At 40.1% G+C, this 22,528-nt stretch overlaps 1 protein-coding gene across 3 annotated transcripts in view; it reads right to left on the bottom strand.

The window, feature by feature from the left end:
• The window catches only part of LOC106088598 (uncharacterized), a 225,434-nt gene that overhangs the window by 47,450 nt on the left and 155,456 nt on the right, over positions 1-22,528 (bottom strand). For all 3 annotated transcript variants that reach the window (XM_059365136.1, XM_059365135.1, XM_059365137.1), the window contains exons 7-10: positions 9,991-10,421; positions 8,857-9,001; positions 4,253-4,404; positions 171-496 (exon numbers count right to left, since the gene is read on the bottom strand). In XM_059365136.1, coding sequence (XP_059221119.1) covers positions 171-496; positions 4,253-4,404; positions 8,857-9,001; positions 9,991-10,421 — 1,054 coding nt within the window. The remainder of the gene's footprint in view (positions 1-170; positions 497-4,252; positions 4,405-8,856; positions 9,002-9,990; positions 10,422-22,528) is intronic.

Below are 22,528 nucleotides of genomic sequence, written 5' to 3'. Positions count from 1 at the left end.
GGAATTCCTTTAAATGCTGCAAGACAATAACAAAAAAAAATCCAAAGTCACTTTAAAGTTATAAAAGCAAATTTCATTCATCAAAATCCATTGTTTCATCGAGCACATAGCCCTCGGAATCCCCGTTTGCCAAGTGTTCTCCTCACACTACCCTCATCGGTCAAACTCACCCTCGACCCTCTGGGCAGTGATGACAAACTGCCAATTTGATTGTATTTTATCATCAAACTCAGACGTTCCAATGACATTGAGGTGCCCTGCTCCTTGGTGGCAGGTTCGGTCAACTTCTCTGTTTCGCCAGCCTCAACAGCTTCGGCGGCATCCATCTCCTCTTCGCTATCATCCATGTTATGGTCAAACTTACGCAGCCACACCAAATGTAAAATGCCATAGGCAATGCCACCCACAACGGCCAGAAGGCCCATATAACGGAAGGCATCACGAGTGCCAAATTCGCCAATCAGAAAGCCGCCAGTAAATGAACCACTGCCACGACCTAGAAGATAATTTCAAAAAAAAAAATTAAATTTTCCGTGAATAAAGTTTTGATTAAAAGTATAAGAAAACTGATTAAAATTGTTTAGAATTTATGTGTCATATATTCTTAAGAATATTTCAGGAGGGCTTCATACTTTCGACACAAAATTATAGATCCTGTTTTAAAAATACCAACTAAATTTCGTGTGCCTTAGAAAACGTGGCATAATTTTGGTCGCTGCTTCATCTTTCATTGAGCTACCGATAGCTTCTAATGGAAGTTAGAAAAATTGTTAAGATTTCGTGTTAGTAACAAACCCTTTCTGCAAACTGGAGGGTTTAAAAAAGTCCTCAAGTCACTTGTCGGCAAACAAAAAAATCTTTTTGACTAAATATAAGGCAAATGGCAACCTATACAGCACCGACAAGCATTCACCAGCTGAGCGATACATAGTGGAATAAGATTCATATCTGTCATAATGCTGCTCCATGAACTGTGATGGGATGTTTCCTCAGTTCTTGCAAGGGCCAGCAGCCAAATCGGACAAAAATTGCGGTTTGTAAAGACTCAAGTACTCAAATCGGGAGATCGGTTTATATGGATTCCACCAAATCATCGGTCCCAAGGGAAGGATATGGTTAACAAGTAGATTTTCGAACATGCATGGAACTCTAAAGAGGATCCACCCATACAAGTTATGAGCTGCGAGTAGAGAATGCGCATGTATTGAAACCGCCAAAAAACTCGATGGACGAATCCAGACTCCCTGTGCGGGCACAAAGATCGACCTGGTGAAAAAGACCGACCTGGAAGAAAGATCAAGCGATGGGGCAGAAAATTATCGCCAGAAGGGATGGTGGGATTCTTAGGCAAGCAAAACCAAGGTTTGGTCGTAGAGAGGGAAGTCTTCCGCAGGGAGGAGAAGGAAGGAACTCTCCTTGTGGTGGACTTTAGTTAAGTCTGCGCAACAAATTTGGCTAAGACTGAAGGCATGGCGTTTTACGGGAGTGAAGCTGTCCTTTTCAAAATTTGGAAGACTAGGATAGGCAAAAATCCTCATATTGAGACATCAGACAGTGCAGTGGCAGGAGATTCAATACCCCCTAACGAAGAGGAGGCCGACCTTCTCAATATTGGGAAGAGTAGGATAAACAAAGATACGAATATTAAAACATCAGTAAGAGCGGGGACGGGAGACTAAACACAGCCCGACGATGAAACCATCAGCAACTCTCTCAAGATTCGGAAGACTAGGATAGGCACAGATCCTAATATTGAAGCATCAGGCAGTGAAGTGGCAGGAAACTCAATGCTGTCTAACGAACAAGTAGCCGACGATTAAACCACCGTAGCGCAGAGGCCACCGTAGGGCAGAGGTTATCACGTCCGCCTATGACGCTGAACGCCTGGGTTCGAATCCTGGCGAGACCATCAGAAAAAATCCTTTGTGAAAATGGATGCCCCTTATCATTGAGCTTAAACTTGAAAAGGACTGCACTCATTGATATGTGAGAAGTTTGCCCCTGTTCCTTAGTGGAATGTTCATGGGCAAAATTTGAATTTGGCAGCGATGGAATATTCAAAACAGCCTAATAAACGAGCACCCGACGATGGGACCATCACCAACTCTCTCAAGATTCGGAAGACTAGGGTAGGTAAAGATTCTTATATTGCAGTATCAGGCAGTGCAGTGACAGAGAACTCAATGCCGCCTAACGCACAGGGAGCCGACGATGAGACCATATTCCAAGAAACTCATTTACTAAAGACTAGGAAGACTAGTATAAGCAAAGATCTTAATATTGGAACATCAGGCAGTGCAGAGACGGTAGACTCAATACAGCCTAACGAACAGAAACCAGATGATGGAACCTTTACCAACTCTTTCAAAATTCAGATGACTAGGAAAGGCAAAGATCCTATTGTGGAAACATCAGGCAGTGCAGTGACAGGAAACTCAATGCAGCCGAAAGAATAAGGAGGAGACGATAAGGCCATCACCTACTCCCACGAAGCCAATTTAGTGAAGAATCAATGATTGAGGTCATCCAGATAAACCTCCACCGGAGCGGGACTGCTACATACGCACTCATAGAGAAAACCAGCCAGGGCTAGATTCACATTGCCCTAATTGAAGAGTCATGGATGATCTGGAACAAAGTTTCTGGATTGGACTGGGAATAGATTGCGGATATGGTCAAGAAGGAGAAATAGGGTTTATTATTTGTGGATTTCGGAAGGGGGCGGACCCTCCCCCTTTACCCAAAACCACTACCCAAAATCAAAAGTGGACCGATCGGGACAATATGGGTATCAAACCAAATGTATTGGAAAATAGAATACGAAAATGGAATTAAAATTAGGGTCTAAGTAACCATTGGGCCGCCCCAACCCCAAAATTCCTCCAAACGGACATATTGGACGTTCATGTCAATATGGGGCTCAAATGAAAGGTATTCGGGAGTAGAATATGAATCTGGCATACAAAATCAGATCGGAGTATAGAGGGTCACCCTGCCACCCAAAAACGCCTCAAATGGGCATACGACCCATCATGACTATATGGGACTCGGTTTGTTTGTTTGTTCCGTAGAATCAAAAACGGGTAAACCGACTTAAGTTTGCACAGATTGTGTAAGTTTGTCTGGAATGAAACATAGGCTATATAATTTTTAGATATCGGATAAGGTTGGTCCGTCCCCCTTAAACGACATTCAAAACCAAAAACGAACCCATAGCCACAATATGGGTATCCAAGAACCCATCGGACCGCCCCAACCAAAAAAACTCCTCTAAACAGATATATTCCACTTTCATGTCAATATCTGACTCAAATGAAAGGTATGGCATAAAAAACTAGGTCTCCTAAATGGGCATAATAGCCGACCATGTCTATATGGGACTCAAATGTAAGGTATTTGGGAGTAGATTACGAATATGACATTAAAATTTTCGTTCAAGTGTAGGTGGCGCTTTCCTTTCGAAAATAAGTCAAATAGGTTGACAATATGGGACTCAAATTAAGAATATATATACTTTATGGGGTCTTAGATGCATTTTTCGAGGTGCTACAAATGGAATGAAGAAATTAGTATACCCCCATCCTATAGTGGAGGGAATAAAAACACAAAAAATCACAATAGCATTGATTCAAGTCTTCTATGCAATCATAATATATTTAATTTTCAATAGGAAACCTTAAAAAACAAAACCTTTTTATCTACAGTGCCTTTCAACAATAGGTTTTTCAAAAGAATTAATTAAAAATTCCTTCTATAAATAAATAAAAACAATGCCATGAATAGAAAGAACCTCATCTTGGCAACAACGAACAAGAAGCCCATATGCACGTTAGCAGTGTGGGTCCTTGAGCGTCCTTACCGAAAATAATTTTGCAAAGAATTGCGTCGAAGCGATTGATTGACATTGAGAAACCAATTCATTGGGCCATAGAATAAAATTTTCCTCTTGCCAATTCAGCAAACAAGAGTCTTAAAGCATCATAGCGTTTGGCAGGCATCACGAATAAGGAGAGCATACAAATCTACATTTCTTTTAATTTCATTTCATGTGAATGAAATCGAAATTGAATGGATCGACAGAAGACTAGTGGCATTCGATTCGTATTCGAACGAAAAGCAATCGCATGATTTCTTTTTTATGTGGTTTTTCCACACATGCAAACACACCTCCACAGTCGAGAAGCCCAGGATGCTTCTCGTAGCCAAATCTAAATTCTTATTTCAAATACGAATAATGTGTAATTGCACTTACCCAAACTAAAGTGGGCCATGCCCAACACTCCGATCAATGTGGCCAGTAGACTTTTCGGCGCCAGTATGGAACAATATGTGGCTGCTGCCACCCACATTAAGTGGCAGGAGAGAGCTTCCATGGCTTCAAAGGGAAAACACCACCAGGCATTTCTATGTACCGCCACAACCAGCAGCATACCAGAGTAGAGATGTTAAGGAGACAGCAGCAGCAGCACAGCATTGAGAATGGACGAAACCAAGAATAGAAGAATATTCAAAGGTAATGAAGAAAAAATCAAATGGAATCACAAATAAGGCAAAAACAGAAATCTGCTAAATATGCCACCACAACACGAACACATTCTGTTTGTAATCCATGTGGAGTAGTACCCGCATTTAGGATGCCATCAACATGAATACATCAACGGCAAAACAAGTACTGCAGACGCTGCTGAAGATGGTACACCTATTCGCACAGTGGGAGGATTAATGTTAAGGTTATATAAAGTTTTTTGTTTGTAGGCATGGATTATACTGGCAGCAGTTACTTCAGACGCTACTGTATTTAAAAATGGAGATATTGAACTGAAACTTTACACCTAGAGTTTTTAACCATAGGCAGGCTAAGTTCGAGGATGGGCTATATCGGACTTTATCTTGATATAGCCATACAGTATACAGAACGATCTTTGACTTTAAGTTGAGCCTATAAAACGCGCATCTTAGTACAAACTATATATTACCCTATATAGTTTGCCTATATAGGGTAATATATAGTTTAGTACTTATCTCTCGCTGAAGTTTGGAACTAAGAATTGTCTTCGACTATTTAACACTTTCGATCCCGATATTGCCTGTGGGCAATGTCGCTTACTATTAACGTTACATTTGTTTGTTTCTATTAAAACCAATTGCTAACGTTTCTTTTGTGTCTCCTCAAAGTGTGTCTACAAATTAATTTTTAAATATTTTGAATAATAAACAGGTAATAAATTTTCATACGTACCACCTTAAGAAGGGGGTTTACATCGAAATATTGATCTGCAACCCCATAAAGTATATTCTTGATCGTTTTGACATTCTGAGCCGATCTAGTCATATTCGTCCGTTCGGCTGTCGAAATAACGATAGCATTCGAACGAATGAAGATATCTGCTTGAAATTTTGCACACATACTTCTCATCAATGTAGGCCATATAATTGGGCCATATTGGTTCAGATTTAAATATAAATCCATATAAACCTACCCCTAATTTTGAATTCTTGAGCGCCTAGAGGTCTCAATGTTTCATCTGATTTGACTGAAATTTTACATAAGGACTTGGGTTATGACTCCCAATATCAGTGCATAGTTCCGAATACGATCTGAATCGGTCCATACATGGATACGGCCCCCATGCAAACCAATCCCCAATTTTGGGTTCTTGATCCCCTAGAAACCTTAATTTTCATCAGATTTGGGTTAAATTTTACAAAAAGAGAAATGGAAGCATAGAAAGAAAAATGAAAGCATCATAAAAAAATGGTCTTCGGCCTAACAGGCAAACAAAAATTGAGATTTTTGAAATCTTTGTGCAAGGCAAAAAGTACTCTTTTGGGCCCCGAAATTACCTTTGTAGTACCATCCCAAAATCAATATTTTCCATTCCTGAAGTATAAATAGGACGCGTTTCGTCATTTGGTTAGAATAACTTGAAACTTAGTATATAGAGTTTTTAAGGCTCCTTGACATCCGTGCCGAGTATCAGTTCATCGGATCATACTTGGCATGGATGTTGGAAATCACAACTCATGACTTTCCTTCAAATTTTAGCCAAATCAGATGAAAATTGAGGATTATAGCGGCTCAAGAACCCAAATCGAAGGATCAGTTTATATGGGGACTATATCGAAATCAGAACCGATATGGCCCATTTGCAATCCCCAATGACCTACATAAATGTAAAGTATCTGTGCAAAATTTCAAGCGGCTAGCTTTACGCGTTCGACCGCTATCGTGATTTCGATAGACGGACGGACGTGCCTAGATAGACTCAGAATGAAGAGAAAATCCAGGGTTGCAGATCACTAATTCGAGGTGTTACAAACGGAACCATCTTATGGTGGTGGTTATAAAAATTAGCTATATATTCCGCCTAGAAATAAAACACTAAGGATAACTTTCCAGGTCATTGGCGATCGCAAAATGGGTAAAGATGGACGATGGGTAAATAGCCGGTAAGTTGGGTAGATAGCCGTATATTTATCCATATACATCCAAACGCTGGGTATTTATAATTTTGCAGATATATTGGCTATACAAACAAGTTTTAACGGTTTCGTATTCTTTGTATATAAACCTGATCTTCTGATCTCATAAAATCGGACTATAGTTATTTATTGCCGCTATATAAACCGATCTCCAGACTTAAAAGCTTGAGGCAATAAATTATTCATTTTTCATTCGATTTCGATGAAATTTGGCACAGTGAGTTCTAGTTGACCCATAGTCACTTCCGTATAATGTCGTCCAGATCGGACTACATTAGGATCTAGCTGTCATAGCGAGCGAATGCCCGATTTCCGATATAGTGTATTAAGGCCATAAAAGGTCCATTAATTACCCGAAAATCCCTAGCCATTCCTGTCAAATGTGGTCCAGATTAAACCATATCAGCTGTCATATAGGCCGATCTCCCGATATAGAGTATTGTGCCTATAAAAGGAGCAATTATCATCCGATTTCGATGAAATCTGGCACAGTGAGTTCTGAACTACATTTGACAGGAATTGGTAGGGGTTTGCCAAAACTCACTGTACCAAATTTCATCGAAATCGGATGAAAAATGCTCCACTTAATGGCTCAAAACCCTTTACCGAAAGGTCCGTCTATATGGCAGCTATGTCCAAATATGGTCCGATCTGAACCACATCTCACAAGAATGGGTAGGCGTCAAACAAAACTTACTGTGCAAAATTTAATCAAATGCTCCACTTAATGGCTCGAAACCCTTTACCGAAAGGTCCGTCTATATGGCAGCTATGTCCAAATATGGTCCGATCTGAACCACATCTCCCAAAAATGGGTAGGCGTCTAATAAAACTTATTGTCCCAAATTTAATCAAATTCGATTGAAAAATGCTCCTCCTATGGGCTCAACATCCTATATAGGGAGGTTGGTGTACATGGTAGCTATATCCCAATATGGCCCAATCTGGACAACATTCAACAAAAAGGTGTAGAGTTCTGCCAAAACTCACTGTGCCAAATTTCATCGAAATCGGATGAAAAATGTTTTTATAGGGTCAATACTCTATATCAGGAGATCTATAAAGCAGATATATCGAAATATGGCCGGATCTGAACGACATTTGGCAGGAATGGGAAGGGGTCTTCCAGAATCCACAGTGCCAATTTTAATCCAAATCGGGTAATAAATGGATATTGTATGGCCATAATACCGTCCATTTATGGGCTCAAAACCTTATTCCGGGATGTCTGTCTATATAAAAGCAATATCTAATTTTGTTCCGATCTGGACCACGTTTCACAGGAGTGAGTTAGACCCCTACTCACTCCTGTGAAACGTGGTCCAGATCGGAACAAAATTGGATATAGCTGTCATATAGACAGCCACTGTACTAAATTGAATGAAAAATGAGCAACTTATTGCCTCATGACTTTATTTCGGGAGATCGGTCTATATAGAGGCTATATTTATGAGATCAAAAGGTCAGATTTGTATACAAAGAATAAGAAATTATAAAAAAATTGTGCAATATGTTTTCAGTTATAAAATATCTGAAAATTTATAAATACCCAAAAAGGGTAAACACCCAATAAATACCCACGCATTGGGTATTTACCCGACTGAATCCCATCTCTAAAAATGGACAATACAGCTTAAGATTTGAACATAGCTCTGATGTAAACCAATCTCCTTATTTGTGATCTTAAGCCCATGGAAATCGCAATTGTTATCGGATTTGGCTGAAAATTTTCACATGCTGTTCTGTTATGACTACCAACAACTGCACAGTTCAAATAGGTCAATATCCTGATGTAGCTCCCATATAAACCCATCTCCTCATTTGTGATCTTCAGCTCCTGGAAGCCACAATTGTTATCCGATGTAATTTTGTATAACTTTTAACATGCGTGGTCTCATATAACTTCAAACATGCGTCGTTAGTATGGTTTAAAGCGGTGTAAAGTAATAATGCTCCCATATAAAAGGATCTCTTTAAAGATTTGACAGAAATTTTATACGTGCAGTACAAATATGCCTAACTAAGTTAAACTTTAAGGAAAAATCCATGGTGGTAAGTTCCCAAGTAACGGCCCAGCCAAACTTACCACATTTGTACTTGTTTTTTTTTCGTGCATTTCTCCCACTGTGCCAGTATTCATAGATTCAGAGTTAACTGCTGTGTTTCTTTCCCCACACGCCTGTCCTTTTTTTCACTTTTTTTTTTGTATATGATTAGAATTTCAAATTCGTTAAGGATTTGCGGTAGAGATTTGGTACTCCTCCAAATGTGTGTTTGTTTGTATGTGAGAGAGTGAGAGTGTGTCTATATTGTGTGTGCAGGTGTGAGAGCTGTGTGGCATGTTTGTGGCAGCAATTGTTGTTTATTACTTACTCAATGAAGGAATAGCCCACCAAACGTCCCGCATGCGAGAAGAAAGCAATAATAATCAAATTAACATGTCCGAATATTCGGGTAATTTTCTCAGCTCCATACAGAAAGGGAATACTGCTCACAGTGCCCACAGTTATGGTAATACCTAAATGCGGGGGAAAAGGAGAAAGAAAATATAAAAAACCATAGCAAAAAGGAGAGAAGAGAAGGAAAGAAAAGAAACAAAATTATACATCATTAGTAAAAAGTCCATAAACTTAGGCCTGATCACCGTGTGGTGATACTAAAACTTCGAGTACATCATCCCAAAGCAGAAGAGCCGGCAACATCAACTAATGCTCTGATAGCTTAATTTTCATTAATGTACTATGTCAGTGTCTAAAATGGGGGGGGGGGGAGATTGGCAGGCGGTTAACTCCCTTTTGGCCTTTAACGTAGAACTTTCTTGGGTTTATAGTTGACCATTTTGTGATTATTACTACCTCTTTCTGTTTTTGGTTTGTCCGTGGGTCCTTCAACTCCCCCATCCTCATACCTTTTATACACATTTCAAATTAGTTCTGCAGGATTCCTGCATGCATTTGGAACCTAAGTGACTTGCTTCCAACTCAAATTGTCTCTGGTGTAATCACCATCATCCGAATGCCGCATTATTATTTCACCAATCCCTGACCCAGACGGAGATATCACGTATGCCAAAGCTGCCTCATCAGTGGTGCATGAACAAATCGAATAACCCTGATTACATTTGGCATGTTACACGAATTGTGAACTTTTAAGAAGAGTCCTTTTCGTAGTAGCATTTCTTCTTCATATTGACACTAATGTCATTTGATATGCTCTCAGTTCGATGGGGAAGGAATGGCTGGCTGTGTAAAGGAAATGAACATAGGATTTGCCTTTCGTGTATTGGGAAAGTTTAATTTGGCAAATATTGAACAAACCACTGCTGTTGGTCGAGCAACCCAAAGCCTTACACTTAAATCTTGTAAATAATCCATCAGAAAACATAAATTTTAAATCAAATGCTTAAGCTTTGGGCAAAATTTGCTTTTAAAGCAAACGCTTTCACCATCCCTGCTCCCAGAGTTTCAAAGGAAAGGCAAAAATTTACAAAACCATGAACAAACTTACCCAATAAATAATTCGGTGCTCCCAATTCTTTTAAATATAAAAACAAAAAGCTCTCAATGAATCCCCAGAAATTGCCCAAAATGAAGAGGAAGAATATGAACGTTATCACATGTGGCATCTTCAGTAAATTCCACAAGTCCCTAAAGACATTGTCCGCTGGCAGCTTCTCGCCCAGGGGCATCATCAGCACTGAGACCGTTGAAATAATTAACAGTACGTCGTATGTGTAGAAGGCCGCCGAGTAGTCCGTGTAGCCCAGGCCCCTGGAATAGTAATCAATCATGACGCCGGTGATGGGTGAAAAGATGGCCATACCAATGCTCGAAAACAGGCGCTCACGTCCGAAATCTCCACCGTACTTTTCAATCATGGTTAGGGCTATGGGATCCATGATTGTGACACCAGCCGATAACATGGTGGTTGCCAAAAATCTGCAAAAGACCAAAACGTGAAAGTACAAAAAAAAAAAAAAACAACAACAAAAACGAGAAAACGTGCAACGTGTAGAACATAAAAATTATTTCAAATGGAATAGAGACAAATTACAAAATAATGTTTAATAATAAATGAGGCCACTTAAAGTAAAGCAGCAAAGAAAATAAACCTCAGAAAAGACTCCCACACTCCGCCATCCTACCCTAAGTCCCGCCCATCCTTAAGCAAGTAAATAAGACAGGTCCGTGTAACACTAGAGATGAATTGATGACATGTTGGCTTAGTGTATTTTTTTTTTTTTTTTGAATTATGTTTATGTTATATTTTGGTAATAAAAACAGAAACATTTTTTCCTGGACAGCAGCAATGATTGATAGTGTGGAAAGATTTAGTGGAGTTATGGTGAGAAATGATATGCTGCCTCAGATAACCCCCATGTTATGGTTTGCCACTAAATCATATCTTGTTGGGGTTAGGATATTCAAGTGGGCATGGTATGGATAACAAAGACCCAATAGCTGTGGTAGTAGTGTCAGGCCGTATCATGTTGGCTGCAACAGAAACCTCGACTAACCAAAGTGCAAGCGCTAGGCTCCATTAGCCTGCAAGTGGCTGATTAAAAAAAGTCTCGCTACGAAGACTCTTGAGTTCGAGTCTTCAGGACAAGACCGATTATATCGTCAGGGTCATGGTCCAGATGGTGGAAAATTCCCTGGGACTTAATTATACCTACACCACCACTGTAGTAAAGTGTATTATTTATGACTTTGTGCATTTGTTTGCAACGGCGGTCGACTTAGAATTACTTCCTGATTCGAAGTCCGTCTGTCCGTCCGTCTATCTGTCCGTCTGTCCATGTTTTCTTGTAATCAAGGTACTTACCACACTTGTTGTCCGATTGACACGAAGTTATGCGAAAGTGTTTTTTTTTTGTCCCAGGACGAACGCCCCTGATTTTGAAAAAATCGTAAAAAATCGTATCAGATTCAGATATAACTCCCATAAATATCTTTCATCCCATATGGCCTTCGAAGGCCATAGTCGCCAAAGCTATGGTCCGATCATTACTAAAATTTGCAAACATGTTTTATTTGACGTCCTAATACGTGTGCAAAATTTCATAAAAGTCGGCTTAGATTTAGATATAGCTCTGTTATATGTCTTTCCTCCGATATGAATTTTTAAAGCTCTAGTAGCCACAACTTTAGTCCGGTCTTTACAAAGTTTAGCACGGTATATTTTATGGGACGTCCCAGTACGCGGGCAATTTCAATTTCATAGAAATCGTTTCAGATTTAGATATAGCTCCCATATATAGCTTTCATCCGATATGGCCTTTTAAGACTTTAGAAGCTACAATTCAGGTCCTTTGTAAGAAAAACTTTAAAGGTTGTATTCAATATTTCAATAGGTATAGATCGGTCTATATTGTCCGTTTTGGGTGGGCTTTGGGCATTCCCACAGGTACTCAACTTCAATTCCATTACAGTAGAAACAAAAAATAGTATGAATAGGTCAACCCGTTTCTCATTTATCTCGCAAAACATGGAACCCTCAACTTTGATTGACATGAAAAGTGATCCTACTATCGGTCTTTATTGCCCGTTTCGGGAGGCTTTAGGGTATTACACTCCCCCTAGGTACTTGACTCCAATTTAAAACATTTTTTGTGTGGTTATTGGTTACTCTAAGGATACAATAAGTAAAAACGTGCCAAGTTCGACCGGGCCGAATCTTGGATAGCCACCACTGTGGATTCCGCTAAAAATTTAACTTTATTATCTCAGTTCCACAGTAGCGAGACAGCTACACATGCTCTGATGGAGAAAATCAGGATTACTAATGACATTATAATGACATTACGACTGCAATAGTGGGTTTCTTCGAAGATAGATGTCCTCTTCGAGAAGTCAATCAGCCCAAGAAAACCCTTGGATGACCAGGGAGAAAGATGTCCACCGACTTTATAGCAGAGGTCGTCATAAAAAAGCGGAAGTTTATTGGAATATGTATTACACACGGCTTAAGAAATATTGTAACTATCAGAGCGGCAAAACGTGCCTCCTGGAAGATTTCTGCGAAAAAGTCGATAGGGTTAATGACGCGAGAAAGATCAAAAATGTTCTCTCAAAAACCATGTCCAAACTGAAGAGATAGTAGACGACATGGTCAAAGAAGAGAGACAAAGAAGGACATGTTGAGGCTTTTGATAAAAACGAATTTTCCAAATGATACGACGGGACTCACGGAGACACCGGGATCTTGGAGTAATGCCATTGATTGAAGAAGAGTTTTTGTTAAAGGAAGCCTTGAGGAGCTTCAAACCATTTATGTCACCCGAACCTGATGGAATATTTCTGGCGTTACTTCAGAAGAAGGCGAACTATCAGGCGTCTCATCTGGCCACTACTTTCAAAGCGTGCCTAGGACTTGCATATAATCTGAAAGCCTGGCAGGTGGCAAGGGTAGTATTTATATCCAAGTCCTACAGACCTATAAGCAATACCAATAAAATCGCTAAGAGAAGTGTTTGCTAATTCCGTAACAGGGTCTGGGTCTCACAGTGATCCATTCCTGGCCAGTTTATCGGCAGGCTCGTTCTTCCAAACCCTTTGACGACACAGTACACAGTAGCGTCGGAAGATGCTTCTTGCATTATCTAACTAGAGCCGCCTAATCGGACAGCTGCTCTCGCATCCAAATCGTATCCAGTGCCTTCAGTACAAGAAAAACCTCTGTCGAACAAGATAGGAAAGACTTCTCTGAAAGACGCTGCGTCAGTTGCCTATATGACTCCCTGATTCCAAGGAATTCAATGAAGATTCCCAGCCATGTGTCCCCACCCAATTAAGTATCCAAGTATGCGGAAGAACACAGAAAGGAGAAATTGATGACCCCCTGCGAACCAGAGTAGTTCTAGCGCAATGACTATACGGCAGACACTGCCGCCTTAGCTCCTACAGACCAAGGTTTGATGCCAATGTGCAGAATGTGTGACCCGATTGCGACCTGGGACCACATGACACACGTCACCTGTTTAACTGACCAGCCAAACCCTTTCGTCTCAGACCCAGATGCCTCTGAACGCATCCCACCTTGCTCGCAAAGTTCCTGGATCTGGATAATCAACAGAACCAAGAGGACGAAAGATGGAACACAAATAAAAACAGTAACACAGAAAAAACGGGTTACCCAAAGTCCTAAGATCACTGTTCGGCAAAACGATTCACATCGAAATCGTCTCCTGCGTCTTCAGGACAGGAAAGATCTCTGCCTGAAAGACGCAGCATTTGTTCAGAAGGCTATATGACCCTCTATTTACAAGGAACTGAATGAAGACTCCTGCCTCGGTGCCCCTATCCAATTTAGAATCCGAGCATGCAGCAATAACAAGTAAGTTCGGCCGAGCCGAATCAGATCACCTTTGTCGAGTTCTATGCGAGTTATCTCTTTTAAGGCAAACACGGATATTGAATAAGAACTGTTATGCTATTAGAGTTATATCAAGTTATAGTCCGATTCGGACCATAAATGAATTGAAAGCTGAACATTGTAGAAGTCATTGTGTAATAATTCAGTTCATTCTGATAAGAATTGCGCCTTGTAGGGGCTCAAAGTGCAAAATCGGCAGATTGGTTTATATAAGAGCTGTATCAAGCTATTGATCTGAATCGATCAATAGCTTGATACAACTCCTATACCATATTGAACACGTATCTTGAAGATCATGAGGGAAGCCGTTGTACAAAATTTCTGCCAAATCGAATAAGAATTGCGCCCTCTAGAGGCTCAAGAAGTCAAGATTCCAGATCGGTTTATATGGCAGCTATATCAGGTAATGTACCGATTTGCGCCATACCTAGCACAGTTGTTGGAAATCATAACAAAAGACCTCATGAAAAATATCAGCCAAATCGGATGAGAATTGCGCGCTCTATTGGCTCAAGAAGTCAAGATCCAAGATCGGTTTATATGACAGCTATACCAAATAATGAACCGATTTGGATCATACTTAACACAGATGTGATACTGAAACATCACGTGCAAAATTTCAGTCAAATCGGACGAGAATTGCGCCCTCTAGAGGCTTAAGAAATCAAGACCCAAGATCGTTTTATATGGCAGCTATATCAAAACATGGACCTATTTAAACCATACTTAGCGCAGTTATTGGAAGTGATACCAAAACACCACATGCAAAATTTCAGTTAAATCGGATATGAATTGTTCCCTTTAGAGGCTCTAGAAGTCAAGACCCAATATCGGTTTATATGGCAGCTATATCAAAACTTGGACCGATTTTGCCCATTTGCAATCCCAACTGACCTACACTAATAAAAAGTATTTATGCAAAATTTCAAGCGCCTAGCTTTACTCCTTCGAAAGCAACACAGAAAGAAGGGGGTACCGTGATTTCAGGACCACTGTCCAGTCCATTAACAAGAAAGGACTTCGTTGCTAAATGATACGCCGTGCCGCATACCGTCACGCCGCACAGCTGTCCCCCAGCCGCACAAAATGGGTATTTTAGTTATTGCGATCAAAAGGAAAAAGCGATGATATTCGTTTCCATACTAGCAAACAAATTCTCCTTTAAAGCTTGGGACAGTCCAATGTTCCTAAGTCGCATGTCCTCGAGTTTGACAAATCTTTCATTGAGATGGCTGAAAAGTTCATAATTCACCTTTTGTTACATCTATAGCGACATATAGGCTTATTCCTCGAGATAAGACCGAAAGGACAATGGATAACCGACAAGCTCAAATTTTTGGATGTGAATGCTCCAAATCTATATGGCCCAATCAAAATTTGTAGAGGTAAATCGCTAGGCTGATATTAGCCAGCAAAAAAGTCTCATCTTCCATGATGGATCACTTTCTGATTGGAAAACTTGCTGACAGACTAAAGGCTGTAAGAGGCTTTTTCTGCAGATGTTGCAAGAGGACGTCAAAAAAGACGATAAATAGAACTCCTGCTTTTTGCATGTGGAGGAGATTCAGTTATTAAGTTCTACTTGTCTGAATTAGCGGATGTGAACATACGCAAGTTATCAGGCTTTTAAAAGCGATCTGACGATTTCCACAATAGAAACTAGAATGCATCTTCCTTAAGTTCCTGTGGTATCACAATGGACTAAAATATCTAAGTGAGTGTGATTGCAGCCTACCACCAAAACCATTCCTAAACAAATCTAACTTCATTCATGATGTTGAATATCTAATTTTTCTCATCTAAAATTTCACTATCGCCTTTTATTATAATCACAAAGTTTTCCTATCAAATCATTATTGGAAATATTCTGACTGTATATATCGGCATATTTCCAATTAACTGACTTCGGTTACTTTCCACTCGCATTTGATGAAGAAACAGCAAACAATTATGCCAAACTATTGCCACATCTTAACGCAATCACCATAATGGTTCTTGGCAATGTCAAAGCACATCTTAAATGATTTGAGTTGGCAAAAACCATCATCGAAGGATGTCATTTGCAAACAATCATAGTCAGCTAATCATTGGCGCTAATTTCAACGCTTGTCACCATCGCCATCATCATAGGCTGCATCAGTTTTTCGACACCAGCCTTAGCTTTTCACAAATGTCATTCAACGCAAAAACTCATCATCATCGCCACCATGTCCATGCCACAAACGTCACCACAACCACCACCACCATAAATACCACCATGGCCATTGTCATCTCCATCAGTTTGATGACTTGATATTCTGCTAATGACAATTTCGCACAGAGTTCAATTCGACATTCCATGTCTTGGGATATAGTGCTGAAATGTCTTTTCCTCTTTGCCGCAATCAGTATCCCGGACGGAGGGGTGATACTAATAATTATTTAATATTACACCATTGGGACAAGCAGCATGACCAGAAATAAAAGTAAAAAACAAAGCCTAAGCCAGAACGAAACATAAGTTAATTAATTAATCCTTGACGATGTTTAAGGACGATGTTACCTTAAATACAGGCAAAGTAAAAGCTTGGCCAACATTAATTACAACGAATTGTTGATTTGTCGATTTTTAAAAGATTATTCGTAAGCGTGTTTGCTGATGATTAACTTGGGCAATGTGGCAAAATTTTCTCTTAGCAGGAAAAATGCTACGTTTTTTTAAGTTGCAGGAATAGCCATTGAACAACAAGAGTTGACTTGGAGACTAGCTATAAACCATTGTGATACCCTAGTCAGAGGAGGTATAAAAGAAGAAAAGGCGTACGACGTATACCATAGATCAAGAGAGGAGAGTAGAGGGTAGAAAATATACAGAGGCATACTTATACACGACTGGCTGGAGGCTACGGAAGACGGTAGGGTACATTGGGAAGTAGGAGAATGTATGGACCATGTCTAGTGAAGAACAAGTAAAAAGGCGTTAAGTTCGGCCGGGCCGAACTTTGGATACCCACCACCTCGGTTATAAAGGGTGATTTTTTTGAGGTTAGGATTTTCATGCATTAGTATTTGACAGATCACGTGGGATTTCAGACATGGTGTCAAAGAGAAAGATGCTCAGTATGCTTTGACATTTCATCATGAATAGACTTACTAACGAGCAACGCTTGCAAATCATTGAATTTTATTACCAAAATCAGTGTTCGGTTCGAAATGTGTTCATTTACCGTAACGTTGCGTCCAACAGCATCTTTGAAAAAATACGGTCCAATGATTCCACCAGCGTACAAACCACACCAAACAGTGCATTTTTCGGGATGCATGGGCAGTTCTTGAACGGCTTCTGGTTGCTCTTCACTCCAAATGCGGCAATTTTGCTTATTTACGTAGCCATTCAACCAGAAATGAGCCTCATCGCTGAACGGTGAATGAACACATTTCGAACCGAACACTGATTTTGGTAATAAAATTCAATGATTTGCAAGCGTTGCTCGTTAGTAAGTCTATTCATGATGAAATGTCAAAGCATACTGAGCATCTTTCTCTTTGACACCATGTCTGAAATCCCACGTGATCTGTCAAATACTAATGCATGAAAATCCTAACCTCAAAAAAATCACCCTTTATATGTAAATAAGCTTTCGTCATCATCCGGTGAAAAATGCATAATTTATGCACCCATAGCTGCTTTATCACAATAAGGTCCGATTTGGACCACATTTGGCTCGGATATTGAGTGGTCTAATAAGTACAAGTCATTGTTCAATTTTGTAGAACAAAATATTGGTCTTTTTGATACCCATATCCAAATATAGACCGATCTGAACCATATACGACACGGATGTCGAAAAGCCTACAACAACTCACTGTCGCAAATTTCGGCGAAATCGGACAATAAATGCGGCCCAAAACCTTAAATCGAGAGATATTTCTATATGGCAGCTATATCCAAATCTGGTCTGATCTGGGTCAAATTTAAGAAAGTTGTTGAAGGGCCTAAACAACTCACTGTCCCAAATTTCGGCCAAATCGGACAATAAATGCACCTTTTATGGGCCCAAACCCTTATATAGAGAGATCGGTCTATATGACAGCTATATCTAAATCTGAAGCGATCTAGGCCAAATTGAAGAAGGATGTTGAAGGGCCTAACACAACTCACTGTCCCAAATTTCGGCGAAATCGGACAATAAATGCACCTTTTATGGGTCCAAGACCTTAAATCTAGTGATCGGTCTATATGGCAGCTATTGTATATCCAAGTCTGGACCGATCTGAATAATTGAAGAATAATGTCGACTGGCCTAACACAACTTACTGTCCCAAATTTCAGCAAAATCGGATTATAAATGTGGCTTTTATGGGCCTAAGACAAGATATAGTCCGATATAGCCCATCTTCGAACTTAACCTGTTTATGGACAAAAAAAAAGAATCTGTGTACAGTTTCAGCTCAATATCTCTATTTTTAAAGACTGTAGCGAGATTTCAGCAGACAGACGGACAGTCGGACGGACATGTCTAGATCGCCTTACGCTGATCAAGAATATATATATGCGCCGTCAGAAAAGTTTGCCCTTGAAATTAATTCGTAAGGGGTTGTTAGAGACATTGTGTCTGATTCAAAATAAATTTCCCAATAACCCCCTTTTTTGGGCGATAAAAAGTTTGGGCTCCTTTAAACCGCAAAACCCTCATAATGTATCTTCGGTTGAATTGCAAACTGTGCCTAATTTACTGGCTCCTTGGGATAGGCAGATATACTCCGCATGTATAAGCATATGATACTTATCAGCCTTTCACGACCTAGTCGGCTACAAGGACGGTTCTCTCGCTGTCAAGAAATATAAAATGGTATCAATTCTTGACATGTGAAACCAAAATGAATTATGCGAGAGTTTTTAGACTTCAATATTACAACAAGTAAATGGGTGAAACCCCTTTTTAGGATTTTCGTCAAGGCCGTAAGAATTGCGGACGACTCTAGAGAGGTTAATAGAAACATATCTTAGAGCAAAGATACTTGGAGATTGCTAGTGTCGACAACAACATGCAATAGTAAGGGCAAATCCACTGAAACAGCCCTTCACGACCTAGTCGCCTCTATAGAGGGCTCTGTCGCTGAGCAATCTGAAGTTTTTAGACATAAACTTTAAAAAGATGCATTAGGGCAGGCTTGGCATTTGTAAATCTATTGGGTTGCCGAAAAAGTAATTGTCGGTAATATAGTAGTAATATAGTCGGCGTTGACAAATTTTTTCAACGGCCTGTGACTCTGTAATTGCATTCTTTCTTCTGTCAGTTATCAGCTGTTACTTTTAGCTTGCTTTAGAAAAAAAGTGCGCGAAATTTTGTTTACATTTGTTTGTTTGGCGTCAATTTTAATATGGGTACCACATGTATTGAAAGAAATTCATTTAACAAACCGAATCAACGCTTGTGATATGCACCTTAAACGCAATAAATTCGATCCGTTTTTAAAACGAATCATAAATGGATTGTTTACAACAACGTTAGTCGAAAACGATCATGGTCCAAGCATGGTGAACCAGCTCAAACCACTTCAAAGGCTGATATCCACCAAAAGAAGGTTATGCTGTCTGTTTGGTGGGATTGGAAGGGTTTGGTATATTTTGATCTGCTTCCAAGGAACCAAACGATTAATTCGGACGTTTACTGTCAACAATTGGACAAATTGAATACAGCCATCAAGGAGAAGCGACCAGAATTGGTCAATCGTAAAGGTGTCATATTCCACCAGGACAACGCTAGACCGCACACATCTTTGGTCACAGAACTCCTTAAATGGTAAAACTTTCGGCAATAATGAGGCTATAAAATCGCACTTGGTTCAGTTTTTTGCAGATCAAGGCCAGAAATTCTTTGAGCGTGGAATACTAAATTTGCCAGGAAGATGCAAAAGGTTATCGAACAAAATGGCAATTATATATTTGATTAAAGTTCATTCTAAGTTTTATTAAAAATGCATTTACTTTCTTTTAAAAAATCCGCAATTACTTTTTAGGCAACCCAATAACAAGTTAAAGTGTTCTAATTTCCGCCGGGCCGAATCTTATATACCCTCCACCATGGATCGCATTTGTCGAATATTTCCTGGTATCTCTTTGCAGACCAATAAAGGAAAAAAGAAAAGAAGAATTGATATGCTATTGGAGCTTATGGTCCGATTCGGAACATAATAAAATAAAATGTTGGAGATCACAGTAGAAGCCATTGTACAAAATTTTAGCCAAAACGAATAAGAATTGCGCCCTTTAGGGGCTTAAGCAGCAAAATCGGGAGATCGGTTTATAAGGGAGCTGTATCAGGCTTTAATCCGATTCAGACCATATTTGACACGTATCTTAAAGGTCATGAGAGAAGTCGTTGTACACAATGTCAGCCAAATCGGATGATAATTGCGCCCTCTAGTGGCTCAAGAAGTCAAGATTCAAGATTCAAGTTTATATGGCAGCTATATCAGGTTATGGAACGATTTGAGCCATGTTTAGCAGAGTTATGGGAAGTTATAACAAAGCACGTCATGCTAAATTTCAGCAAAATCGGATACAAACTGCGCCTTCTAGTGGTTCAACAAATCAAAATCCAAGATCGGTTTATATGGCAGCTATATCAGATTATGGACCGATTTGAGCCATATTTAACACAGTTGTAGAAAGTCATAGCGAAACACACCATGCTAATTTTCAGCCAAATCGAATAAGAATTGCGCAAGTATTGAATTGAATCGGTCTATAACCTGATATAGCTCCCATATAAACCGATTTGATTCCTTGAGTCCTTATAAGCCGCAATTTTTGTCCGATTTTCCTGAAATTTTGCATGTAGTGTTTTGTTATGACTTCCAACAACTGTGCCAAGTGCGGTCGATATCGGTCTATAACCTGATATAGCTCCCATATAAGCCTATCTCCCTATTTGACTTTTGAACCCTTAGGTTAGCTTAGGTTGAAAAAAAGGGTGCAGATATTAATCCGCCCCATGCCACTTTGGACATACACCTGAGCCAGTAATCGGCTTGTTATAAGCTCTAAAAACTATAAAGTAACCACAAAAAAGAAAATTTTAAGTTAGTAATTCCGTGCTACTTACAAAATCCTTAATTGTTTTTAATACCACTCCCCTAAGTTGGTTCATGTCTGGTATTGTGTCCCCACCTATGTGCCGGTATCTGTTAGACGCGAAAGCCGGGTAGTGGCAAAGGAAATACTCCAACGTCTCATCATTTTCCCCCGCATGCCCTACACATGCTATCACTTACCGCACCGATTTTACATAAGTAAGCTCGTAGTCCTATGTGCCCCGTTATGATACCAATAGCTGTACTGACCTCCTTCTTACTTCCTTTCAGTAATACACGTCTTCTCATGATCAGGATCCTCCCATAGGATTTTCGCCGTCCTACCGATCGTTTCGCTGTTTCACAATGTTGCATGCGCATTCGTCGCCCACTCCCTTAACACGGACTGCGTCAATCCGAAAGGCTTTGGTTTAACCCAATTTGTTGACGGCAGTCCTCTGGCCTTCACCGCCAAATTTTCTCCTCTTTTATTCCCCCTTACTCCGTTATGGCCCGGCACCCAAACGATGCGGATTTTTCCATCCTTAGAGAAGGCGTTAAATCATTCCATCACTGTTCGTGACCTTAACGTCCTGGTTGTTATTGCCCTAATGGCAATTTTATTCTCGCGTTAGCACCACCCTACTTCACACATTCCCGATCTCCCGATTTGACTTCTTGAACCCTTACAAGCCGCAATTTTTGTCCGATTTTGCTGAAGTTTTGCATGTAGTGTTTTGTTATGACATTCAACAACTTTGCCAAATACGGTAGCCTGATAAAGCTCCCATGTTAACCGGTCTCTTGATCGTCCTTGTTCGATTCCTAGAAGCTTCAATTTTTGTTGGTTTGACAGAAGTTTGAAATGAAGAATAAAATTATGCCCTTCAACTAAATTTATTTTGCCTAAATTTTTAGCAGAATTCATGGTGGTAGGTTCCCATTCACCCGACCAAACTTAGCACTCTTTTACTTGTTCTCATTTATTTTCAGTAAAAGCCTCGTCTTCTCACGATCCGGATCTCGCTGTAGTTTTTGTCATCCTTACGGCCGTATGATTGTTCCACAGTGCTACATGCGTTTTCTTTGTCCACTCCCTTAACTCGGACATAGTCGCCCCAAAAGACTTCTGATTAGTCAAGTTGTCTGATGGCAGTCTACTCTTTCATTCAACCTAACCCAAAATGGCCCGGTCCCAAACAATTCGGATCGCGCGATCCCCAGAGACACAGTTTTTTTTTTCTTATTGGCTGCCTGCGTTGTCATTGTCCTGGTTGTTATGGCCTTGATGACCGCCAAACCATCCGTAAAAATGCTCACACTCGTCATTATCCCTTTACTATCACCCACATTACGCATTTTGTGATCCCCCCGAACACCCGAATGCAGGACAGGCAATCTCAGTCCTTCGGTTCTTATTGTGAAGTCCCAGGCCACCTCTATCCTCGAGCTTTGATCATTCGTGTGGCATGAACATCCAGATGCCAATGCCAGAGTTCTACCAATCCAAAACCGTGCCACTGGCATTAGTAGTTGTTGTTATTATTGTAGCCACATTTTTATGTGGAGGTGGAGATCCTCGTCAAGCTTCTCTAGGTGAGCAAACTCGTTC

Source organism: Stomoxys calcitrans, chromosome 3 (assembly GCF_963082655.1).
Source record: "Stomoxys calcitrans chromosome 3, idStoCalc2.1, whole genome shotgun sequence".
In the NCBI taxonomy this organism is placed as follows: domain Eukaryota; kingdom Metazoa; phylum Arthropoda; class Insecta; order Diptera; family Muscidae; genus Stomoxys; species Stomoxys calcitrans.
The sequence above is the reverse complement of the archived record's forward strand: the minus strand, read 5'-3'. Positions and strand labels throughout refer to the sequence as shown.